The sequence below is a fragment of the Lonchura striata genome, chromosome 15 (genome assembly GCF_050655825.1).
Source record: "Lonchura striata isolate lonStrDom1 chromosome 15, ASM5065582v1, whole genome shotgun sequence".
In the NCBI taxonomy this organism is placed as follows: domain Eukaryota; kingdom Metazoa; phylum Chordata; class Aves; order Passeriformes; family Estrildidae; genus Lonchura; species Lonchura striata.
This window is the reverse complement of record NC_140717.1, coordinates 13483346-13510151: the sequence shown is the minus strand read 5'-3', so window position 1 is coordinate 13510151 and position 26806 is coordinate 13483346. Positions and strand designations below refer to the sequence as shown.

Below are 26806 nucleotides of genomic sequence, written 5' to 3'. Positions count from 1 at the left end.
TATTTAAATGTATTTACAGAACTATTCCTGCATAAGTTATACCTCAGACATGAAATTCACATAATTGCCTCTTGGGTAAGCATAGATGATAGTCTCATTTTAACAGCAACAAAAAAGCATCCTCAGGTACAGACTCAGATTTGCTTCATTGTTTCAGCTATCTTTGTCAGAAGCTACTGCATACAGTCAGGTTCTCCACACAGCAGCTGCTCCTCCCCTGGAGAAAGGATGGACCTTACCAGGAGATGGACATTCCATCACTAAACCCTCCCATCCCTGCCTGATCGTCACCTCTCCCTTCTTACTCACTTGTAACTGCCTGGTCCCAAATCTGGTTTTTGGTTTGGTTTTGTTTTCAGCCTGAAAAGGACATTTAGGACTGTATGTCGCAGCTCTCCCAAAGATAGCCCAGAAAACAGCAAGGAACCACAGAGCTTTTCCAATTCACCACGTCTTAGCCCTGCTCCACCCCAATCCCTACGGCCGCTGCTGCAGCAATCCCAGGTTCCTGGGGGACACAGCTCCTCCTGCTCCTCCAGATCCCTGCTCCCAACCCAGCAGCTCCCAAAACAAACCACAGCCCACTGCAGCAGCTCCAAGGCAGCCTGCAAACACCTTTCTTGTACATTCCTCTTGTGAACATTCCCACTAACCTCACCCCTAGCAAGTGTTACTGCTTCATGCATTGCTGGGAATTATTTTGGATAGGATGGGCCCTGTCATTTCCTTCTCCAAAGATCAGTTGTGCGCAGACAGCGTTAAGTTCATAGGAAAAAATCTGGTTTGATATGTTCAGAGTGCACGTCTTAAAAAAAACCCAAAACAATCAAGCATGTGATAAAAATATCAATTCTTTATAATACAGTATTGCTTTATAAACAGATGGAAAAGCTAAAAGCTTTACTGGTCTTTGGTGTGCCCGGTGAGGGAAAAACTCATGATTTGTAAATCAAAACCCAAATTTGTTCTTTATTTTAAAAAACCCAACAGGTCATGGTGTGATATGAGGCAAACGGCTTTGTGGACACAGACAGGGAGGAGCGGGAATTCGGGAATTCCAGACCCTCTGACCCACACACGTCCCTAGGGAAAGCTCTGGAAAGCCGGGAAGGGGAACAGGGAGGGCTGGGGACTGTGCTGAGAGCAGAGAACAGCCCGGGGCCGCGGGGGCGTCGCCTGAAGGGAAGGGCAAAGGAAAAGAAGAATTGATCAAATCTGCTCTAATCCAGAAGCTGCGAGTAAATACTGGATAAATGTAAAGACACCCGGAGTCGGGAGAGAAAGGCCCCTCCCAAACAAGAAACAAAGCCCTGTTCTGCATGTGAATACATTCCTCCAAGACAGCCAGAGACAGCTTGTTCAGGTTAAAAACAACAAGGACTGACAGGTTGTGCAAAGTTCTCCACCACTCACTGTTCGTGTGTCGCAAAACTAATTAATTTTTCTTCATTAATATAATCCTCCCCATACCCTCACCAAAATCCTATTTTGGTCAAGTTAGGGTAGTTAAGGCATTTTGACGAGTAATTACAAGGTGATTTAAAGTAGATATCTAACATTATGCCAATTGAGGAATAGCAGATAAATTACTGAAGAGCTCCCAAATTAATCACTTATTATAAATGAAATGCCTGTTACAAGCATGATGCACTGAAATATAGTAAAATGACATGTACATGGTACATGTTAAATGACCTTAAATAAAAGCTTGACATAGTTACGCAAATATACAGTACAAGTCCACAAAAATTCTTTAAACAAGTTGAGGTAACCTCAAACTTAAACAGTTTTAATACAATAAACCAGGTAGTAAAAATCTCCTCTTGAGAGCAGGCAAGATTCCTTACTGACCAAGTTTAACTGCACTCACCTAAACAGCAACATTACCCGACTTTTTATATATAAAAACATGGCTTTAATTTATTTCTACATACTTCTCTACCAGCAAAAAAGTTAATGAAAAACTGACCAAAAATATATATATCTTTACAGCTCTCAGCTTTCATATGAGCCTCAGGAAAGAAAAAGGAAAGCTGGCTGGAAAAGGGGGGACAAACGTGAGCTACTGTCATTGAAAAGGAAATGTCATATTGCAAAGTGGCTGTTAGATAACTGTAAACATCATTAAGGATCATTGAAACCCCCTAAACTTTAGTTAAAATGAAATGTAGGCTTTGCTGATTATTCATTAAGTTTCCATTTTTGCACTCGCTGCCACTGCCGCAGCAGAAGCAAGAAGGTGCCTGCTGGAGTCAGAAAGGATCAACTGGACTTAAACTGGTGCAGCATATTCTGTTCTACAAGCGAGAGTGGCAATTATTAACACAAATTATGTTTTATATCAACAACAGAATTATTTACCCAAAGTGAAGACGCTCGGAGTTGAGGATGAGCTGTTTTGTGCAACCTCCCACCGTAGCATTTACCATCATCCCACGCTGAGATGGGTTCAAAAGCTGAAAGACCTCAACTGTGGCCAGCTCGACTGTTTGAGACTGAGCTAGAATTTTTGTTTAAAAAAAATAATAATTATCCACAGCCAAAACATCCAAAACCAGGCCCATTATGGACGAATGATCTGCAGAACTTTTAAGATCACAGTTAAGCACCTGAAATCACAAAACACATTTGCATCCATAGAACTCGAACTAGGTTTGTTTGAAATCTCGTACTAGAAAAGGCTCCTAAGGCTGACACCATGGATGGCAAGAGCAGAATGTTTACAGCAGTTATAAATCTCCTGAAAACCGGAGCTCAGAAACACGAAACCTCGGCTATCACTGGAACAAGACTATGCTTTATGGAACTGGGTCTGTAACACACCCTCAACAACAGCAAACGTTCCTAGGAAATAGAGTAATATGCCCTCGTGCAGAGGTGTTACCTACTGATCTAGTCTGAAAGGTGACCAACCAATCCTACTCCTTGGAAAGTCACATCTCTAACTGCAGCAACGCTGTGGGATGGATCCTCCCCTGTTCCGGACAAGGACTAAGCTCCAAGCCTTGAGCTTCTTCATCTCTTGCTGGCAGACCAAGACCAGTGGACTACGAGTGGTTCTTAGCAAGGGCCTCAGCTGTGTCTCGGGCCAGGCTCCGGGCTCAGGGCCGGCTGCCCGGAGCAGCTGGGGAGGAAGGAACAATCCTGCCAGCAGGAAACCGGCCGGGGGGCCCGGGGAGCTCGGACAGCGCCAGCACCTCAGTCTGTGTACTCGGCTACGATGGAAAGGAGGACGGTGATGTCGTCTGGTTTCCCCCCTGCAATGGAAGCAAAACCCCTCTTATTTCACCAAACCACAGCGGGGTGTCTTCTGATGATCTGTGATATTACCCATGGAAAGCTCTTTTAAAATTGGTTTAAGCATCCAAAACTTGGTTTGAGTAGACAAAACTCTGCCTCCTCCACCTCCTTTCCAAACTGAGGGGTGCAGTGACATTTAATAAAGCACAAAACCACTCTCCTTTTAAGCTCCAGTGAGATCAAACTATGAAAAGGAGGTCAGAACCTTGAACATTGCTGACAGCTGGCAGAGCTCAAAGCCTGTTTTCAGCAGACTCTTTAATAAATGCACAGAACACCTGACACTGCTTTGTTACATGTAAACTGCCACGAAATCAGATCTCCTCAGGAATTTCCATTGTAAATCAAACACCTCTTTAGCATCTCCAGCACTGTATTACCTCAGGTCTTCCTAAAAGCTACTTAACATTTTTATAATTATTTTTCAATCCTCAACAGCAAGAGAAACACACTCAAATCCTGGAGAAATGGCCCAGAAGAGAGGTTTTGTTATGTGGGAAGTCAAACCAATCCCTTGGAATCTGGAGATCTGCAGCCTCACTACTGAGTGTCAGAGCTTGGAGCAACACAGAGGCCAAGTGTGACAGCTGCTACCTGAGGAAAGGGGCTTAGGGTTCTTGCAGGAAATCCTGCTCTTCTGATACAGAGATGAGAACATCTTTACTGGCAGAATTTTATTTATTTATTTTAAAGTAAAAAATTGTTAGAAGAAAGGAGTTTGCTCAGGCTCTGAGCTGTGCCAGCTGTTTTGCCAGTACCTTTCTAAAACACAGAAGTGGAACCGACAGAGATCAGTACGGAGATGCCAATGATACAAGGGTTCCAAATTTCAACCAAAAAAACAATCCCAAATCTACCAAAGAATGAGCAGAACCTCAGCTGAAACACAGCAGTAAGAAGAGACCTTAAAAAAAACCCCAGACACAAAACTACCCTCACGCAACCCCACCCACACACCCGAATCCAAGCAACAAGTCTTGTACGGGACTACTGGAGAACTCATGTCAGGCAGGATTCCTGGGGCAGGAATGCACAGATTACATTAAAAATAAAACAATCAGGGCACTGTGTTCTCTGTGCTCCAGCTGCTTCCCCACAGGAGGCTCCTCTTCTGCTGGGCCCAGGACGCCCTGTGCAGGCCCTGGGGGTTTTGGCAAATCCCACATGAGCTCGCTGCTCCTCTGCCAACCACATTTCCTACTGTTGTGTTTTCCTACAGGATTTTGGAACAGCAGAATTTCACTTTGCTAAAGATCTCTCCAAGACAGCACCAGTGGGAGGAGGAGAAACTCTTACCTCTGACATTCAATCCATTGTCACAGGCAAACTGTGCAAAGGGTGACATGTACGTGGGGTCATAGGCCAGCTCGTGGGCTTGCTCAGCAATGCTCCGTGCAGTCTGCTGGATGCTCTCATAGTTGGAGTTCTAAATTCGTAAGGAAAAGAGTTTATTCTTGTACAGAAGCCTACAGAAGTTTCTGTGCTGATCTGTGTTAGGTTTGGAGATCCCTCACTGCCAAGTCATTAATTATCACCCTCCCTTGCAAACGGAGCCTTCCCCATCCTTTAGGCTTTGTAAATTGGGTCACAACTGTGGGTCTTCACAAGGGACAGCCAGACCTCAAATCCCCACCAGCAGCTCAAGACTTGGGTTTGGAGGATTTCCAGAATTTAGGAGCTTAGAAGAATAATACTCAAAACAGACTAAACTACGTCACCTGAAGGGAACAGGGCATTTGGCAGCTGTCCCTGCAGGCACCCTGCAAGGACCTTCCCTCCCTCCCGGGCAGGCTCTGGTGAAGTATTTGTTTTATCTTGAGTGCAAGTCTTGCAACACTGGCTTTCTCACCCCAGCTGACAAGAGCACCCTTGGGGAGAAGGGGGACTTTAAAGTCAGATGAGAAAAATGCACTAAGAGCACACACACTTTTTCCAGGCTGCATTTTAAGGACTTTTTTTCCCCTGTTTAAGCAATTCTGCTGCTTTCCTCCCAGGCTTTTGTCACTCCAGCCAACATGACAGACAACCACTGCTCTTTTTGTCTGTAACCATTTTTAAATGCCTTGTCATTTCAAGAGCCTTCCCCGCAGGTTTGGGAATTAGCAGGCATTTATGTGATTAACTTTTGGCTGAACCTCTTGGGGAACTCCAGTGCCTTTCCCAAACACACCAAAAGATGGAGCTCAGCTTTCTTCCACAAGGGAATTCCAACTCCAGTGGCCAGCCAGGACAGACTTGCTCTCTGCACCGACAAGGGTGTGAGGTGGCTGCAGCCCCAGTGACACATTAGTGACCTGTGGAGCTGCAGGATTAAGAGGAGGCCAAATTCTCTTGAAACCACACTGTAATTCTCTTATTTGCATTTCACAGCAAAATAGTTTCCTCAAGGAGTTTATACATATTGATATCTCCCTAAGTGTACTTTCCTTTCTGTAAGCAAATAGCCTGAAGCTAAATGTTCTCAGCCAAGTTAAAATATGTTAATGTATTCTTACTATTTAAAAAGAACATTTGTGGTCACTAATGTGGAAAAGTTAACAGGACTTTTTTTTACAGAACACTGAAGATTTTCAAGCACGTGCAACCCACAATTCAGACAACCCATACTGTGCCAGAATTACTGGTTAGAGAAGCTGAAAGTTATTTTAAGTGTAAGCTCACCCTCCAGTAACCCAGGAGGGACCTCTCTGTTTTCCTGTGTATCATCTCCAACCTGCAGGTGCAGTGTGTGGCCAAAGGCAGCACCTGCTATCTCCTCCCTCCCTTCCCCTCCCTCACCAGTTACTGACATGGAACCAGCTGTTATTTGGGAATTTATGCCCAAGCTGCTGCTTCTGGATTCAGCCTGGATGCAGATCCAAGAGAAAGCCCTCTGGGCTCAATGTCCCTTGCACTGCTGACATGGGATATTACCTAAAAAGCCTTTTGAGGATACAGCACTTCAGGTGGGGTTTTTACATAAAACACAAAGCTTTCAGAAGTAAAGGAAGTAACTGCAAAGATCCAGCCAGCACAAAATATGTGAGGGCTTGAGAACAGACACACTCACCTTCAGCTTTTTCAACTCCTGCAGGATCATGTAGTCGGGCATGTTGTCAAACAGTCCGTCCGTGGCGGTCAGGATGATGTCCCCAAGCTGGACGTCGAAGGACGTGCTGTCAGCAGCCTCGGGGCTGGGGATGGACACAGGTTAAAGGACTCCAGCCCCACAAAGGCCCCAAAGAACCTCCATCAGCACATCCACAGCCCCTGCTCTTCCCTGCTCTTTGGGGGTTGTGTAAGGGAAAGGAGTCATCACTCACTGTGGAGCTTTAGCACCAGCATGGACTGTCAGGAAAGCCCCACCACAGCCCCTGGGACTGCAAACAGGTCCTGTTCCAGCTCCCACACACGGGATTTGCACTTAAAATTCCCACATGAACAATCCTGCAAACTAATCTGCTTCAGCAGTGTGTCTCCAAGAAAACCAGCCAGCAGAATGGCAGCTCAGGGCTCCCTCCTGCTCATCTTGAAGATGTAAGAGAGTGATACTTGAAAGAACAATTCATAACAGGCCTGGCCCAAACACTTCAGTATTCTGAATCACTTTCTAATTCAATGGGATACGAAATATGTTTGGAAATCACTACCAGGAGACCAGAGTCTTTTGGAACGCTTGTGTCTAACACATTACACAACACCAAGAGGAGAAAATACCCTGTTTGGACATGAATATTGCTGCAAAATCTGATTCTCAAAAGCAACATAACAACAAACCTTTCATTTTTAAAGACTCTAAGGGGATCTGTAAAAAGGAGAAATCGCTGCATCTCAGGCCACCGAGGAGCTGCTTTGCTCAACTGCTGTGTAGCTTCAGGAAGGCTGATGGAGTTCAGATTGCCTGCCTATGCCCATATATAGCCAAATTCATCACTGAACTGGGACAACAAATAAAAAAGGACAGGAGAAGCGTTTCGACAAGGAGCATGAGTACTAATTAACGTCAGGAACAGTGCAGGAACCAGCCAGAAAGCTGTAATCATGATTCAGAGCTGAAGTGTGGGAGCACATTTATCTTGTGCTTTCCTTATTACTGCATGACTCAGATTACTTGGCTTCCCTGACTTCCACTGGACATAATCAATTATCCTTCTGCTTTTCGTTTTTATTGTCTTCCTACAGACGACAGAGAATTTCAGAAAAATTAAAGATTATTTTAACATCTCTGGAATTTCAAGGGATCATTTAATTTTAGTCTCACAAAGAGCTTGGATTACTGAAGGGTTCTAATTTCAGTCTTCCCCTCGGCAGTTGCAGGATGAAGAAATTAAACCACACACAAGAATGGTCAGTCAGGAGTTTCAACACTTAACCAACACTTTCAAAAAGAGCTATTTTGGATTAAAGTCTCAATTTTTACTGCATCAGCCCTGATACTGCATAGAATCATTTAGGTTGGAAAAGACTCAAGCACATTGAGTCCAACACTTCAGCTGCCTACTGCATTCCCTTTATTCCATGGCCATTCTTTGAAGATCCTGTTACCACCTCTCTATGTTCACATGGGGGATATCACTTTAATGAGCGAGACATTTTGAAAGCTGAATTTTAACACATATTTGAAAGCTGTTTATTTTTTAGTTTCTTTCATATTACATTCACAAAGTCAGGATGGATCAGCCTGACATTCCTAAGGGAAGACACAAGAAACAAGCCTGCCTTTGAAACAACTCATTTCTGTGAACAGATTGTCCTTTCCTCATACTCTCATTCCCAGCTTGGTGTTCTGCCAAACAGTTTTTTTGCTGGTTTTGGTCAAATACAATATGCTGCTGGAAACAGCAAGTTGGAAACACAAGTTACAGTCACATGTCCCTCTGCTCTATTCTTCAAGCATTTGCAACCTCAGTGCCAAGGTATCTAAATTAGCTACTCCAAACAGTCCCAAGGGAGCACAGGCAGGGATTGGAACCAAAGCTCTGCTGGGAAGCACAGCCACTTGTCCACACTCCAGCTCTAGTGGGTGACATCTTCCCATGGATCAGAACAAACCCATGGCTATGGGAATATGCCACCATGAACAGACCAATAAATTCAGACTGTGCAACAGGTACAAAGTTAAGTACAAAGTGAGAAATGCTCACGTTACCCAGAGAGGGAGGGTGGCAGGTGCAGGACCTGACTGGATACGTGTTTATATCCAATGAGGTGCACAAGAGCTCCACAGCAGCAAAATCGCAATTTTTTTGGGAGCTGGTCACATGCACAGATTAAAAACTGAAGTTCCTCTTCGTCCTTACCTGTCACTTAGGACAACTCCTTCTGCTTCTGGTGGAGCTATTGACAGTTGGAAGGGAGTGTTGAAGTAATGCTGCTGCTCGTCGGATCGATGGACGACTTCTCCACCTCTGACTACCAAAAATCCAGAATCTCCCAAGTTGGCTGTATGTAAACGATGACTTGATCTGTCCAGGACTACTATACAAGCTGTGCTGCTCCCTACAAACACAGGGAATGCAGTGAGCCCTTCAGAAACTGCTTGTTCAATTATAAAAACATTCATCAAAGCTTAAAAGTCAGGAGAAATGGAAATACTCAACAATGCCAGAATTAATATAAAATAAAAGCAATAAAATGCTAGAAATCCTTGCAATACAAACTATGATTTTTGTGTAGAATTTACTCTTCCTGCTTTTATTTTGGTAAACACATTATGCTGACAAATACCTGTTTTGTTTGGCTTTATTTACAGTTTTCGTCCCCAACATATGTCAGCACATTCTGCTATAGGACTGGATTTACAGAACTCACATAAAATACTGAAATTCCAAAATCATGGAGATAATAGAATTCTAGCAGCATCTATACAATACTAGGAGCTCTCCACACATCAGCTCTCTTCACTCATCAGCTGTAAATAAACCACACCACATAAAGAACTGTTTGCAATTAAGTATTAGGTCCTGCTGCATTTCTCTGCTCAGAACATGAAATGCTTTTCCTCCCAGCCTGGCTCTGCAGAGCTTGCTTCAGATTTAAAAATAATAATTCTGTCACATCTTCAGAACACCAACTCTACAAGTTTAAGAAAACAAATGTTTCAGAGACAAATACAATTCCAAATTAAAGTAATAGCAGAAACATGATGTCAACTGGGCTTGGAACTACCCCAGCCATGCTTGAGGGCACTGAGAAATTCTCCATTCATTCACTGGGAAGTAGCCACCAACTGCGCTTGGTTGCAAAGCCACAAAAATGCTGTATTGCAAAGAAACCCAAAGACCTTCACAACAAACAGTAATCACTCAATTCTGCAAACAGGACAGGACAGCACAGCCACCAAAAGACCTTTCAATCCCCAAGAGGGGGAAATACAACTACAGCACTTCTGCCCCATATTGCCAGCCCGTGAACTGTCTTCACCTTCTACCCTCATCTTCTTCCAGCAGGATTTTCCAAGCACAGCTCCATGCTGGACAGACCACAAGCTTGCAGTAAGCAAAGCTTAGGATCAGGCTTGCTAATGCAGAAGTCCAGCTGGCTCCAGGCATTGCCTGTTCCAGACGATTCCCTTTCTAATACAGAGCTTTCCCTGCAATGCACTTGCCCTGAATCTGCTCCCTAGTGAAAGCACAGGACCTTCCCCATCCTTAATCAATGTTAAGTCAAAGCAGTATCTCTGGAAAAAAATTTTCCATGTGCCAGTATCCAAAACTGTGCTGCAACACAAGAGTGGTTAAATAAATAGCACAGTTTCCTCCCAGTTCAGTTTTATTTTACATTATTTGCTGCATCCAATCCTGATGAACTAAGTATCCAGGTTTACAGCACAACAGCAAGAAGTTATTGCTCAATGAGGTCTTCTCTGTTCCTTAATTTTAAATAAATTCTAAATGCTCATTGCTGTGGTAATTCCAGCACTTTATTCCTCCTTATAAAAATACTGTTCTCAGTTAAAGGAGAAACACTAAGGATCATTAGTTTCAAATTCTAACTCTATTAAGCAGAGTGTAACCAGGAGGCCATGTGTGGAATTCAGATCTTGTGACTCAGCACACGCTGCTTTTCAGCACTGCAAAGGTCAAGCCCAGCCGAGCTGCTCTGTCTCCAAAGGCACAGGGAGAGCTCTTGCCAGTGCCCCACTTTGGAGCTCACTTACAGCTACACCTGCTTTGCACAAATAAGCACCATTCAACACCCCAAATCCTAATGTAATTACTGACCACTGCTATTTTCGCGACACTTAAGGTCACTCCTGAGGTTCCAACCTATTCTTTAGGCGTATAATGCGAGAACATCTGCTCCCAGCTCAGCAGACAAGTTAAATATAGCTCACACAGCACTGCTCTGGCACAGGAGCTTAAGGTCAGGTGAGCTGTGTGCATTTTGTGCAGGGCAAACGCTTTCTTGGAGCAGAAGAGGTCTCATGTCCTTTAGAGAAGTGTCCCCTTGGCAGAGCTGACAGCTGAGACCGAGTGTGGCCTCTCTATCTGCTCCCAGTCCCCAGGCAGCTGAATGTCCTGTGTCCCATCAATGCTGACACAGAATATGTGAAGCATCTACTTCAGTTGGCTTTCAGAAAGGTCTGTAATGAATCCCCCCACAAAGTTTATAAAAATAATGCTACCAGAGATTGTATGATATTAACTACTCAGGTCAAGCAACTGGGGTTGAGCCCACTGGACGTAACAGGCAACAGGAGCAGAATAAGGCCAGCAATGAGAACTACCTCCAGTTAAGCCCAGAAAATATTTCTCCTTGCATAGCTGAAGCAGAAAGCCATAACCAGTACCACAAAGTTTTCAGCAGAGAACAGTTATTTATACATATAAAATACAGAGTGAGCACATGTGCTATGTGATCCACTGCAGAACTCGCTCTGCAAACTCTGGTGAATTCACCCTTCCCACAGAAAGCCTTTTATTTTATATATAAATACTCACACATCAATGCTCCCTGCATTACTAAATTAATTAAAACAGCTTAAGAGAAAATAAAGGTGCCATCAAGGCGACTGCATTTCTATATTTTCAGTTAATTAAGAGAAGTGGACTGCCTGCAAATTTGCTGTAGACAATGACAAGAGATTCAAGCACCCTTCAGTAAGCCCATGTGTGACACGCAACGCAGATTGAACTGATGTATTTTTGGTGCCTTACCAAGCAAAGGTACTTTGTTCTGCAGCAGCTCACAATAGCCTGCGGTGAGAATTCCAACAGGATTGCTTGGAACAAACCGTCCTTCTTTCACTAAACGTTCGCACGTCCGCATGAGAGTCCCTGAGAACTGAGAAGGGTCCACCCCGTAGTCTCTCCAGCCACCAACACCATCTGCCACCCCTGCAAGGAAACACAAAACCAGAGTTACCTCAACACAAATGGCTTCCAAAACAAGGGGTTGAATTTTTTTGCATCACTTATGATATTTAGTAGCTAAAATGTAGGACATGGCACCTGTTTGGAACATATTTTTGATTAAGAAATAAATTTCTGCGTATTTTTAAGATAACTTCTGATATCAGCTCTCGGACAAATCTCCAAATATAATCTGAATTGCCAAAAGGAAAGTAGAAGTCTAATGCTGAGAATGAGGAAGTTGACTCCGCCAAAGAAAAAATAATGGGATATTTGGGGCTAAGATGGGGATTCAATACCATTAACCTCTCATCAGTCCATTATAAGGGAAGAGATTTTATTAAAATTAAAAGTGAAGGTCACCACTTTAACTAGTACAGAAATGACACAGAAACTCTTCATGCTATTCAGCAGCACAGTTTTTCCTCAGACGACCTCCCCAGATGAAGGACAATGACTTCTATTTGGTGTTCTCAATCTCTGTAGAAAATAGATCTCCATTTTACAAGTGTTTTCCAAAATCCATGTAACCAACACAATGCTGGGACCTACCCCTTTCAAGGAGAGTTTGCTGCTTGCAGCTTCAGTCAAGCAAGAGAATGAAAACTGACTATGATCGAGAGAATTTTCAGTTATTCAAAATAACCTGGATATTAGAAAATTAGACCAATTCACCAAAACCTGGGAAGCTTCTAAGCAACAGGGAAAACAGTGACTGTGGTCATGGAAAGGGGGTGATCAGAGGGAGGTGAGCAGCAGACACATTTTCTGCTGGTCATTTGGTTCAAAAACTTTGAACTTCTTCCAATGGTCTGAATGATAAATGCAAAATACTGCTGAAGGTATTATTTGAGATTAGAATGTTATTTTGTGGAAATCTTTCCCAAAATCTTTTTGATCCTCAGCACGGGACAAACCATTTCAAGCAGAGATTTCCAAAACATAGTAAAGCTGAAATATGTTCATGATAAAAGCACAAAAACTGAATTTCAGTGCTCAGATTGTGCTGAAGGACAATCTCCTCAAAAAAAAAAAAAAACTCCATTGTTATCAAAGGCATGAAAATGTGAGTCAGAAGATAAAATTCAATTTCCTCATCTCCAAACGCCCTTCACATGGGACATGGTCTGAAACTGAGATGGCAGGTTTAGAGCCGACCTTGGCGTGAACTATAATCTGACAGGAGGTTATGGCCAGATTCTGAACAGCCTATCAACATTAATCAGATTTCTCCCTAAAATAGTGCACAACCTTTTAGACACCTGCTTTGTCCCCCTGCTTTCTCAGAAGAATGTTACAGGAATGCAGATCCCTGCATTCACCTCTTTGAGCAGTCCCCAGGAAGAAGCTCATGCAAAAGCACCCAGCATTCTCAGAAATTACTTTTCTAGATTCTTCAAAAACAGATTAATCCTCTCCCTACAGGTGTCACAACCTCAGGTTAATACCAGATTAACCCTTTGCTATCTGTTGCCACACAGACAAGTCTAGAATAAGAGATCATAAAGGAAAGGTTCTAGATCTGGAACAAGAAACAGAAACTCAGCTTCAGGTTAACGATGGTGCTTTATGTGAAGTTACCAGATAAACATTTTTTCCCCTGCCCTTTAAAATTAACATAGTCCAGCTGTATTTCTGCACTGCTTCACTGACAACAGGGTTAATGCAATGAAAAGATGTTTGACAAATGCTGCCCAGAGCTCTTGGCTTCCAAGGCGGTTGCAAAGAAAGCTCGGCAGAAGTTACGGAGTTCCCTCAAGCGATCCAGAAAATCCTTTTACATCAGTTTGGGAAACACTGAAACACAAACACTGCAGCTCTAGCACGGAGTGGCAGAAAGCCACCACTGCAAGCACCTGAGAAGGTCAATTATCAAAACCTATTCAACTTTTAAAGGAAAAACAAGTATGCCATCTGCCTTGCTTTGTTCATTTCTTACTCCAAGCAGGAAATGTGAATCTGTAATCATGGCAGCACCCTTCATACTCTATCCTGAGCTATGCACTGCCTCTGTCTGCCTTCCTGTCTGCTTTTTGCAAGCTATAAACAGCTTTAAGTAAGTTCTGCCAGTGCCTTCCAAAGCAATCACCCTCTAGACATCCCCCAGCAGCTCCTCTGGCTCTGCTTGGTACCACACCTGAGAGGACACAGCCTGATCCCACAGCACCAGGACAGCTCTCCTGTCTCCCCACTCCACCCCAGGTGACACAAGCACTGCATCCAAGAGCAGCCCTGGGGGCTCCTTTTGTGACACCTCCACAACCTCCCAGCAGCTACCAACTCTATTTCTTGGCCTTGCCCCAGATGGAAAAGGTGGGGCTTTATAAATGTTTGGGCACAAGACCTTTAATCATCCTGCCCGACCTTCAATACAGTTTTAAAATGAACCCAGCATCTTCACGTTCTGCAATCTCTGTAACTGAACAGCTTCACCTGGGAAAGGAGTATGTGACTTGGGAACAGTTTGAGTGAACTGCTATAGAAATAGATTAAATGTAAATGAGAATAAAGCTTCAGTAAAGTTTGTGCTATTTGATATACAGCAAATAAAGATTGAAACTGTTTCAAACTCCAGAAGTAGCAAAAACTAAAAACACAGCTTTGATTAATACCAGGTTTTCCCCTCTGTCATCAAAAGAAAATTCAAAGGTGTTGCTATTGGCAGGATCACTCCCAAGGAATAATGCCAAGCTCTAGTTATATATAATACCTTTGCTTTCATCCAAGAAAAAAATAAGGTATGTATTAAAAATAACTAGCTTTTCAACAAATACTGAGGTTTTCCTTTGAGCCATAAACCATTGAGTTCTAGTATTAAACATGTTATAAATTAGGAATCACAGGACATTTAAAACAAAATGCATGGCTGAGAATTGCTGAAACTGAACTGTACACAAACCTTGGATTTTTTCACTCATGCCATTCAGTAAATGAAAAAATTTTATAGAAAAAGCATTTCTGTGGCTATTCCCTGTTCAGGCCCATGCAGAAATTACACAAGCATCCACGTGACAGTGCAATGCCTGCAGCTAGATGAACCACCACTGTAAATAAAGCAATTGAAAATTTCTCAATAAATTACTTCAAAAGAATAAATACTTCTCAAGTATTTAACTGTATTACAGAGATTTTTCAGAATCTGAGTTAACACTCCTCTACACTGCCTTGCGCTGGAAAATACAGATAAAATACTTGCTGCAGGTGTTAATCCAAAAACTGGATTTTTCCACCTCCTCAAAGATTCAGAATATCAAAATATCTTTAAGAGAAACACCTGTCAGGCAGTTACAAGACAAAGCACAAACGACTGATGCTGCAGCACTGAAACTGAGCCAGGGAAGATGCTGGCAGTGAAACTTGTTAAAGCTGATTTCAAAATGCTAAAAGCACCTGGGATAAGATACCAGCTGAAATGCAAATGTGAAGTAGTTCTGCCTGCCAGCACATGAGTTCCCTGCAGAAGCCCAGGGAAAACCAGCCAGTGCTGAAAGCAGCAATATCTGCTTTTCACCACTCACTTGTGTGACTGAGATCCAGGTGTTCTGCCTGGCTCACAGCAAATATAAACTAAACAGCCTGAGAGTTCATAACAAAGCCTTGATACTGATCAAACCCTGTTTAATATAAATAATGTTATGAGGCACAGGTCTGGTTAGCTGGCAAATTAACCTGCCCACAGTCAGAATCCAAAAGTACCACCTTGCCCCAAAACTCTCTTGAGTTGGATATTTTGAAATATTGCATCAGCCAAGAATAAAAATCGCACACAGAAGCAGCAGGCAGGCACAAATGTCTCAGCAGGAGCTGCTTTTGCATGCAACCACAATTAACTTTCTAAGGCACTCGGCACATCCTACTGAACTTTCAATTTCTTGAGATCTTTACCTGAAATAGCAATGAATCACTCCTAAAAGAACATCAAAAGGATATATTTATAACTGAATTTTGCATCAAATATGGAGGCTAAAATGGTAAAAAAGTGCAATGAGTTGCACCACACAAGTTTGAAATATAGCACCTGGTATTTGTCAGCGTCGGAACTGAGATAAAATGATAAGATTTCTTGTTTTATCAGTGGTGGGATAAATCACACCTAGACAGGTTCTCCATCTAAACCAAGCTCAATGCCCAAAGCCAACACTGACCCTCAGCAGCTTCCCTGGATCTGTAAGAGCCAAAGGGTGTCTACCCCCCTCAAGGTTTTGACAAAGAAATAACCCAGTTAAATACAAATCCCTAAGGACAGATGGTGTGTGACTGCTAACAAGTCACAGAAGGGAAGGTTACTTATTCACACTGTTACAGTAAAACTTAAACTACCCTTGCATGAAACAGAAAGGTTCTGCAAGAGTAACTGGGTAAGTGACAACAAGGAGCAAAAAGCAAAGGCAAAGTGAGCAATGATCTTGAGGAACAAACTGAAGGAGAAACAAGGAACTGGAAACGTTAAATTGTGCATCTACTCTCAGAAGAAAGCAACAGTTCCTTATATCTATTTTCCCCTCCTACTACAGCACACCTGTTCCTGAAGCAGATTTTTACCACATAGATTTCCTCCCTATTTTATTGAAACCTGAGAAATCACTCAGTGCATTTGGGGAGCTCCAGGAGAACACTAAACTATAAATTATTTCTGCAGGCTTTATAAAAAATTCCCTAGTTACAACTACCTAATTTCTCCAGGTGTTCAGTGACTGTGGAACTGCTGGGGAAGGACAGGTACTGGGGACAGACACTAAAATAAATCCCTGCCAGCCTGACCCATCTCAGGCTCAGTATTCACAGCATGGATGAACCAGAGCAAAGAACAGGAGATTTTTCCAATGCTTCCTATTCATAGGTATGATTAACCCTCCCCTCTTGCACTGTACTCAGCTTTTCTTATTTCCCTCTAATTTCTGACAGAACCTGCTCTTCCTTCAGGCCAAAATCTGTGTATAAATGGAAAACTGGCTGCCATCAAGAAGCATCAATAGCATTTACAGTTAGAAGTAGTGTTCAGCTGGAAATTCTGACCTCAATACTTGTGTGCAGTGTCCTTGCAGAAACTGTGGGAAAGAATAACCAGATATGTTTCATTCTCAGAGGTCACATTCTGCTCCAGAGCAGCTCTGCTGACACCAAAGTCAGCCAGTGACTGTTAACGGGGTGGTTCTCAAGTCTGTAGTTACCCTACAAATGCCAGCACTGATGCTCCCTCGTTGAACAGAAAATTTCCTGTGACCTGTTACAAACTAAGGCACTTGTGCAGCTCTGCAGATCTCTGATCTCTGCCTCTCAGGCTCCCTGAGCTCTCACATGCAGTAGGTAAAAGGTGACTCCAAGGGAGGTGGGCAGTGCTTGGCTCCTTCAGTGTGATAAGTTGTGATAAGGCAGCAATCTCTTTAACAGGTATGATACCAAATAAACCACTTAGCATAGTCCTCTATAACCTTCAGGCTTCCAAGGAAGGATCCCTCCCCTCCTCTACAGCTGCCAGAACAACCTTGACATTTCATCTACAAATCCATTTAGGTGGTGAAGTTTACTTTTCCTTATGACAGTGACACTAACAATATTCCAAGGCTTTGTCACTGTGTAGTTTAAGCTAGCTCCTATGCAGGCTGCTGATAAAATTTTCAAACCAAGTGCAGTTCCTTTCACTTTAGAGTAGCTGCCCTGCAGCACCCAGACACTCCCCCCAAAAACTAAAAATCAAAGATTTGCAGCAAACAGAACAACTGTCAAATTTTAATTCTGCAGTGAACAACCAGTTTCCTGCTGCCAGACAGTTTTTCCTTACTCCGGGGAACAGAAATAGTTTGCAAGAGTCAAGTCACCCTGGCTACACCCAAACTTGTACCCAGCACAGACATTGTATAAGTGATGCTGTCACGGGATGCACGCTGGCTGCTGCAATGTTTCAATAATGAGTCACACAACAGCTTGGAAAATCCATAAAAAACGGGCAAAGACATCGGGAGCCTGATAAGGCCAGAACAAGCAAAAATAGGCAGATCCCAAAATTAAGGAAAAAAACTATCACTAGCATGTGACATCTCAAAATTTCTAGAGGTGAAAACCTTGGCTTTAACTTCTGCCTTTGGTAATTTAGTGAAATGAGTGTAAAACTGTTTAAAATTTGGCTTGTTCCTGTGTAGTAAAAATCCTACTTGCATGCTAATGAGAAAAAACAGAGGTGTCAGAGTTTTGGTTTTCAGCTTTGAAAAAAAAACAGTATTTCTGTCCTCAAAAGTTCCAAAGGCATCACACATTAAGCAGTACAGAACATCTCCCAAATCTCTGTGAGTGATTTCAGTATTCTGAGGATCTGAACACCCAAGACACTGGCAGTGAATGAACAAAAAGTACATCGTGGTACAAGCAGCAGAGAAAGGAAACACAGGCCTGAATTGTAACACTCTAGAGATTAACATTAGTAGTAAAGCCATTTCCTTTCCTTTAGGGTGATCCTTAAGGGAAAACTGTTCTGAGCTTCTCCCTGTGCTCAGAATGGGAAGAAAACATGAAAAATTGACAATTACTTTTCAGATAAAAGCAAAAATGAGAGACAAAACCCTCAAGGATTCAAGTACACCAGTAAAAGGCCTTATCAAGCCTTGAACAACTATGGGAGGACTGAAAGAACCTGAATCTTCACGAGCCTTCTGCTGATCTTACTGTGAAAGGATAAAGCTGAGACTAGAAGACATTGTTAAACATTCAGCCTTTGAACTATACAGCACACATACAACAAAAGAAGTGTTTAGCATTTTGATTCTGCTATAAACACACTGCCAAGTCAACTCTTGTTTGACCTAAGAAAATGAATCCCCAAGCACTCATGCCAAACGGCTGGGAGTAGTTCTTTTACTGCTCCACCACACCCAATCCATCCCACACAGGCAGGCTTTCCATAGTACACTGCTTCTAGAAAACACTGGCACAGAGGAATGTTACATTAATTATCTGGCCTGGCTTTCTCACTGAAGACTACTCACTCCAAGCGATACACCTGAAATTTAATGTATCAAGTGTTCGCTTTGGCTCAAATCATGTCAACCTCTTCCTTAAATGTCAAAAAATTAAGTTTGAAACCCAACAGTGCAGCTCAGGCAGTTTTGCTGAGGTGCAGAGTTAGGTACTGAGGTAGCACAAAATTTATAAGGGTCTTAAAAAAAATCATGAAGGAACCTCAGATGTGTGATGGGTTTGAGGGCAGGAAAACCCTGGTGGTGCTGAAACTGTCTCTGCAGCAGTGCAGAAGGGCTGGTTGAAAGAGCAGAGAGATGATGCCAGCAGCAAAAGCTGGGAGAAAACTCCCATGCCTGTAAACCTAAGAGCTACAGATGAAGATGAAAGAGCATCAAGTTAGAAGCATCAAAACCCACCTGAACATTGCTGGTTTTGCAGAAAGTACAAAGATTTTGAATTTTCAGTATGCATATTAAAAAAACAACAAAGAACTGACATAAAAATAGCTTTACCAGGGGAGAAATCCCAAAATCAAACGAACCAACAGGTTTTCTATTTAAATTATGTGCTTCTTGGTATTTAAGACATCCTGAGTCTGCTGCCCTCTTTGCTGTTTGATCCTTAAGTGGAGCTACAATTCTGAGGACAGTTTGTTTGTTTCCAAGTTGCCATGAAAATTAATGCAAAGACCAACTTAGAAATTGAACTCTCTGTTGATTCCAGCAGGAACACAAGACAAACTGTAGGTCCACATACAGTAATCACCAAATATGGCCAAAACCCCCTAACAATATTCAAACAGGGCTAAATCTGTCTCTTCCCCACACAGAGAGTCCACTTCAAAGTACAGGAGATCCTGCATTTCTCTTAAGGGCAAACACCAATTGCTCAGTTATCTATCAGTGCTGGTCTAGCATGAACTTTAAAGGCAGCCAGGGTTAGTCACATGCTAAAGGAAGGGCATCCAACAGCTAATTCTAATCCCAAAAAATTTATCTGGAAGAGGCACCACAGGGAAGATGATGAGTGTCTAAAATGCACCCAGCAACCTTCCACATCTTGAGAGCTCTGGCATCACTCTTACAGTAACAGCTTCCTTGAGAATAAGCAGCAATAACTGTTACCTAGCACCAACTTGCAGCTTCCTGAGGAAAACCTCTCGCTCAGTTAAATGGCAACCAAGTTACAATGACAGCGCCAAACAGAGGAACCACCAACCACTTTCACAGCAGGAGACAGCACAGTGCAACCCCACAGGTTTAAAATAAATAAATGCAAAAACAATAACAACAACAACAAAAAAAAACCACCAAAACCACGGGCAGTGGCAGGGAGAAGGAAGCTTTTTTTTAAGTGTCAAAGTTTTGGTAAAAATTTGCTTCTGGCAGTTACACCACGACGAACTTGTGCAGAGTATCAGTCAGCCAAATTCAACCTTGAGTACACAGGAGAAAGGTCAAAGCACTGTCAAAAGCAATATTCTTTAGTCTAGACATTCTACTGATTATCCATACTTATTCACTACTTCTAAAATTTGAACCCTTAAGATTCATTTCGCCAGCGATTCTGAACCGGAGAGTGCAATCAGGCCAGAACAAACAACGAAACTGAAGTTTGACATTTGATTCCAGTCTCAATGTCACTCTGCCTTTCACTTGACAAGGACATTGCACGCCTTAAAATCAGGAAGTGCCTGTTCAAGTGATCTTGTATGCTTAAATGCAATGTATGTACACGGGGCTCAGGTTTTAAAGAAAGACGGAAACTGAAACGAACTGGGAAGTGTTTCTCTGAGTTTTGGAGCCACCAGGCCTTACAGGCACCCACAGGTGAAACGCCCAGACTGGGCCCGGACACCCGGCACACACAGCCCCCCATGCTAAAGGCAGGGAGAGCTGCAACAAAGAGCCCGAGAGCTTCCTTGGGAAGCTAAAAAAGCGAAGTCACGGTGACAATGCCAGGCAGAACCAGCTCCTTTGTCTGGGACCGGGGGTTGAGCCGCTCGCCACGTGCAGCTCCGGGAAGGAGGAGGAGGAGGAGGAGGAGGAGGGGGTCACACCGCGAGGCCGGAGCCACCTCAGCCCCCGGCCCGGCCACTCACCCAGCACATCCGCGGTGCGGTGCCGCGCCACGAAACAGGCGTCATCCCCGTAGCACATGCCTTTCTTGAGGATGCCCTTGCGGAAATCTTTGCCGAAGCCACAGCTGGCCGTCACCAGGCTGTAGTCGCGGGAGTCCGTCTGCGAGAGGCCGCCCAGGACCGCCCGCGCCACCAGCCTGCCGTAGGAGAGCACCGAGAACATGGCGTGGGGCGCCCAGCAGCCGAGCGCCAGGAACGCGGGGATCCACCGGCGCAGCCGCCTCCTGCCCGCCGAGCGCCAGCCGCAGGGCGCCAGCCTTCCTTCCCCTGCCCGCCGGCCCGCGCCGCCGCCGCTCCGAGCCCTGCCCGCCGCGGAGCCTCGTCCGTCCGGCCGCGGCTGCCGTTCACCCGCCCTCGCTGCCCCTCACGGGCCGCGCGCTGCCCCTCACGGCCGGGCTCGCCGGCAGCGCCCCCGCCTTCCGCGCCACCCTCCCCGCCCCCCGAGGGGGGCCGTGCCAGCTCCCCGCTGCCCGCGGAGCTCTCGGGGCTCCCCTCCGGGCTCGCTCCCCGCCGTGCCCGGTCAGAGCCGCCCGCGCCGCCCCCGCGCCGCGCCGCCCGCCGCCGCCGCCATCTTCGCCGCGCGTGCTGAGGCAAGGTGAGGGCCCCGGCGCTGGGCGGGGCGCGCGGCCGGCCCCGCCCCCGCAGCCCGCCTCCCGGCGCGCGTGCGCGGCGGCGGCGCGCGGCCGCGCCCCCGCCCCCCATTGGCTCTCCGCCCCGCCTCATTTGCATGTTGCGGGACAATAACAGCGGGCGGCTCCCGGCAGCCCCCGCGGCGCCGAGCGGGGTCCGCGCCCCCGCCCCCGCCGGCTCCCTGCCGCAATTAACGCAATTAACGCAATTAACGTTCTCACACCGGGCACAGCGCGGCTGCGCCTAACCCACATACTTGCCCTCCACGCCCCGCGCGTCTCGCGTGCTCCGAATAACTCGCGGGGACTCGCTGGCCGCCGGTGCTTCGTGCCTGCTGAGGACGGTTATGTGAGTCACGCCGCACAAAAAATGTGTTGGGTTTTGGGTTTTTTTTTTCCCCCAAGGATGACTCGCCCTGTTCTGCCCGGCTCGGTGCGGCCGGGGACACAGCCAGCTCAGCGCTCTGCGTGAGAGGCTTCTCTGCAAATCCGTGGCAAGGCTGGCAGTTAATCCATTTTGGTTAAGGAACGTGAAATGCCAAACAAAAGCCTCACGAGAAGGGTGTGTTGTGTGTGCAGTCATCGCTCAAACCCCATAAAATCACGTTAATTGTACTTGAGAGTGACACAAAGCTCTCAGCTGGGCATCTTCAACAGCAACGACTTCAAGGCATCAATGTCGCAAAGACCCGCAATACCCAAAAAGACCCAAATCCTCATTTTCTGCAGCTCGGTTTTCCGTGCTGCTCGTGGGTGTGCAAACAATGGTTTTGTCCCCTTGGAAGTTCCCAGCAGGTTGCTTTGCAAATTCGTTTAATTCCTCTGGGTACAGGCACAAGAGGCTGCTGCCACTTGCATAACCCGAGACAACAAACAATAGAGGTGGAAATGCAGCAGAGGCAAGTGTGAAACCTGCCCCCAGAGCTGCCTGCAGTGAAAGGAAGAACTCTGTGCCACAGCTGAAGCACCCTCATTATCCCAAGGGAGGCATTTTGCTCCCTGTGCACCTGGACAGAGACTATATTACCCCCCTTATACTGCTAAAGGCTTAAGCAATGTGTAGAATTATCCAGTTAACGCTGAAATTGTATCCAAACTTATTTAAAAATTAATCCTCCTGTTAAAACAGGGAGAAATGAACACGAGGAGCAGCCCAGGCCCAGTGTGGTGGATTAGGGAATGGCTGCACAGCTGAATGTGCCAATGTGCTGGAGATAAGGGCGTGCTGCTGCCAGGGCCCGGCAGGGTGTGAGAGCAGACAAACAAGGTGGCTTCTCTCAGTGCCTCACACCCTCCTTTATCAGCAAAGGGAAGCACATATTTGCAGAGCTTCCCCCACAGAATCATTCTTTCCCTTCCTTGAGTCTCATTCTTCCTCCTCCTTGTCCCGGTCCTGTCTGGTTCAAGTCCAGCCTGGTCTAACCCCTTGCTCTGTGCTGCTGCCTGCAGTGCCCTGAGGCAGCTCGGGTTGCTGCAAGGTGACCTGTCCTGCATCACCTGGCTGTGCTGCTCAGCCCACAGCTAAAGCCCAGTTCTCCATGCCTCAATGCCGACTTTTCCAGGGCTGGAAGGGTTCTCTCTGTGCCACTTCGCCCAGCAACCACGGCTCAAACGCTGAGGAACATCGTGAGCTCAGGGCTGACAAACTCACTTGGCAGAGCACGACTCTGTGCTTCCCTAAGTGCCCCCAAGCCAAGGCACACCAGGAGCTCTTCACACTCCTCCACCCATGAAAGTCTTTGAAACAGCCTCCCTGGGGAAGTGGTGGAGTCACAAACCCTTGAAGAGATCAAAAAACAAGTAGATGTGGCACTTTGTGACACCGTTTAGTGGCATGGGGGTATTTGGTCAAAGGTTGGGCTTGATCTCGGAAGTCTTTTCCAGTCTTAATGGTCCCATGATTCTACTCCAGGTCACCCACCCAAGTCTGTCCAGACAGCCAGACAACCTCATCATTTCCATGGTAATTAGTAACCTCTGATGAACTCTGTCACTCCTGCAGGAGGATGTTGTGCCCAGATGAAAAACTGCTCCTGGTTTTCATTCAGAGGATATCTGGGCTCCTGTTAGACAAAAACCCAATTATTTTTAATAAAATACTTCAGAACTGGTTTTCTTCACTGTTCAGTGTCAGTCTGGATAGTTTTCCCTGTAAATCCCTCCCAGCCCATGCCCTGCTGCCTTACTCAATGTTATTCTTGTACCCTGAGAGTCAATATCCTGCCAAGTGATATTTGTTTAAAATTCCCCAATGCACAAATTTGGCACAAAAACTGGACCAAAGGGCATCCCCCTGGTTACTGCAGCTGGGTGGAATCTTCCCACCTCAAAGTCCAAGATCTATTTACATCAGCTCACTTAAGCTGCAAAAACAGAATGAACTCTTCCTGCTAGGCTTGTCCAGACCAATAAATGCACTGGGGAGTGCAAAACAGAAGTGCTGCACAAAGGAATCAACTGCTGGAGGCACGAGCAGGTTTCCAGCTTGTTTTAAAACTGATTCACTCATAGCTGATGTCAGTCCTTCCAAGTATCTGAGCCCTGAGATTGGAGTGTGATAAATATTACCTGTAATGCCATCTGCTGTACAGACTGCCTCAGCTCCTCACTATTTATTAAAAGGCTAATCTTGTGCTGGACCAAAATGCAGTTTATTTCAGCCTGGTTTGACTTTGTTTGGACTCTTAATTTCAAATGCCTGTCCACTTGGACTTTTAAAGTGATCTGTCATAGGGCAAACCCCGTGTTACCTCTGAAAAGATGAAATTCAAGACAGCACAGTTGGATTAAAAAGAATACTAATGTGAGGAGGACAACATGAGACTTCCCACATGACGTGTCAAGAGAAGATGCAAAGTCAGAAGATCACCAACAGGAATCACAGAATGGTTTGGATCAAATATCATCTCATTCCATCCCTTGCCATGGGCAGGGACATCTGGGACACTCCCAGGTTGCTCCAGCCTGGCCTTGCACACTTCCAGGGATGGGGCAGTCACAGCTTCTATAATGCTTAAATGCACATCAGAATCTTGCTGCTGAAACTGTAATTGAAACAGTAATAGAGTAAATCCCTGAATGTGTTTTTTAATAAACAGGCATCTCCTGCCTCTCAAATTGCTTGAATTTTCATTTTACAGGACCTCCCACATAAGGATCAAGGTGCCCTTTTTAATTATTAATTAGCTCATGTTGACAGAATAAATTAAAATCTCTCTGATGGAGAACAAGCATTATGTATTGATGCCCTGATCTTATCCTACACACTTGGAGTTGCTCTTTGGAACCTGTTTCAGAAGTCCAATACCAGGCTGAGTTTTCTGGTGGGAGGTTTCTCAAATTGTTTTTCTTAGATGTCTTGCCTTTCTCTGTTTTTTTTTTTTTTTTTTCTATTACAGCAAGTATTTTAAGTGGATTTAGGTGAACTGTTGCTGTGAGTGAAGCCCTAAAAAAAAAAGGTCACGAGAAAACCAGATTAATTCCATCCTACTTTGCTTTTGAACAGTTGCCCACTTCTATTCCATTTCAATGGTAGATGCAGTAAGAATTAATACCTCTTTATTCATCCAGCTCCTGCCCACATTCATCCAGGGTGCAATCCGTGCTTTCAGATTTCAGCAAGGCTTGGTTTTCATCTTGGAGTTGGTCCCCTGTGCACCATCAGCTTTGCCATGTAATTCCCGATGCAAGAAGAATTTATTAAATTGTTTTCCCCTGTGCAATGTCATCAGCCCTCTTCTACTGATTTTAAAGGCATGAGAAACATGTAAACTAACAAATAGAGGTGTTTTAGTATTAATTATCTCATGACACTGCAGTGGAACAAGGACACAGATCACAACCAGTGACGATAAAATAAACCAAGCACCACTCTCCCTCCAAGCCTGCAAAATAATTTCCAAATTTCCAACTTTGTAGGACTTGTAGGGAGGAGAAACATCTCCATCCTTGTTAACTGACCATGTGGGAGTTTAGTCAAGGAAGTTGAAGGTGCTGTAAGGCCCTAAACCAGCTCCATCCAGAGGGAGGTTGTATCTCAGCCGCGTGTTCCAGCTGTCCTTCCTGCAGGATTGCCTCTCTTGTTGTTCCTTTGTTGTGGGACAGTGAAAGAGATGCAGCTGTAAAGATTCCCAGGATTTCCTCCAAACGCAGGCACATATCCTCTCCAGTGGCTGCAGCCAGTCCTGGTACAGCCTCAGTGAAAATAAAGCCCTGTGGTGCCATTTTCACCGTTTCACAGGTCCGTTTCAAAATGGAAGTGTGTGGTCACTCTAAGTTTGAAAAAAATAACAAACCCAACACCAGCAGCAGCATTTTGGCCACCTCAGGAACAGCAAACAGACTGAAAACACCAGTTCTTCATCCCCATGGAAGAAGGTAAAAACAGAGATTTGGGGTTATATCTCACAAGGAAGGCAGGCTGGAGGCTATTTTTGGCGAGGTTATTTTGGGGTGCAATTTCTGAGGCAGAGTAGAGCACAGGGGGTTCTCACCTTTTGTGTCACTGTGTCCTTGGAGGAATGAGGCCATTCCAAGGATGACTCCAGGATTTTGTTCCACATGCCTGGAGCTTTTGAAACCCATTGGTCACAAGCTCTTTGATAATATCAAACAGCCTTGGCAGAGGAGGGCTCTGTGGAGTTATTCCCATTTTCAGTGGGTGCAGCTGGAGTTTTTAGAGTTCTGAGAGCTTTTGTTGCCTTCCCTTCAAGTTCACAGTAATGAACCTGATCAGGGAAATAAAAACAGATAAAAGAATTTTTAAGGCTGGAAATGATCTAAGGAACAATGATCATTTAGTCACTCTCTAGCACGGTTTTTTTTCCAAACTAGTAGCAAAATAGAGTAATTTAGGTTGAAAAAGACCTCAAAGATAACAGTGCACATAAAAAGATTACTAATAAGATTACTGAATATGCTGAGTACTGAAGACACACAGCATCCTCAAAAGGAGAAACTTCAACAGTTTAAAAATTGCTTTAGGAAAAATTACTAAAATTTTCCAAAAGTGTTGTGAAATATAGTTATAGATATGTAGACTATATATCTATATAAATATATAATATTTTATATCTTGCAAAGGGCCATTCCCCAATATTTTTTTTTTATGCGTGGCCTTCCAATAACTTTTTCCCAAACCACCTACGTGGGTTACACTTGGATCACTACACCTGAAACCCTTCCCGTGGCTCTGAGGGGGCACCGAGCCCTCATCACCGCCGGGCTGTTCCTGAGGGCGCTGGGTGGCACAAGCGGCCGCCTGGCACCACCACGGCGGCCATATCCAGCCAGAACCCTGCGCGTGGCCTCCCTGCGAGGCTCCCCGCGCTGTGGGGCGGCGAGGGAGCCCGAAGGCGGCTGGAGGAGCCGCACACACCGAGCCATCCCCTCACCGAGCCCTGCCCTCACCCCACCCGCCATCTTCCCGCGCCGCCGCCCTTCCCCTCAGC

The 26806-nt window shown here is 44.9% G+C and overlaps 1 protein-coding gene and 1 long non-coding RNA gene across 3 annotated transcripts; both read right to left on the bottom strand.

Moving 5' to 3' along the window:
• Window positions 1–833: 833 nt before the first annotated feature.
• On the bottom strand, window positions 834–21074 carry PPTC7 (protein phosphatase targeting COQ7). Of its 2 annotated transcripts, none has more exons than XM_021544629.3 (6): window positions 20689–21074; window positions 11439–11618; window positions 8580–8778; window positions 6350–6473; window positions 4597–4726; window positions 834–3257 (listed from the first exon to the last, which is right to left on the bottom strand). In XM_021544629.3, exons 1-6 carry the CDS (start codon window positions 20888–20890, stop codon window positions 3199–3201), a joined length of 894 nt encoding a protein of 297 aa, XP_021400304.1. In that variant the 5' UTR covers window positions 20891–21074; the 3' UTR covers window positions 834–3198. The 2 variants fall into 2 exon arrangements, with proteins under 2 accessions (XP_021400304.1, XP_085448886.1); XM_085592760.1 differs by lacking the exon at window positions 20689–21074 and adding an exon at window positions 19004–19194 and having other exon boundaries at window positions 3056–3257.
• Window positions 21075–24892: 3818 nt separating this feature from the next.
• LOC146766015 (uncharacterized) lies at window positions 24893–26806 on the bottom strand. Its single transcript, XR_014958679.1, has 2 exons — window positions 26528–26806; window positions 24893–26083 (listed from the first exon to the last, which is right to left on the bottom strand). It is a non-coding gene; the product is annotated as an uncharacterized LOC146766015 (long non-coding RNA).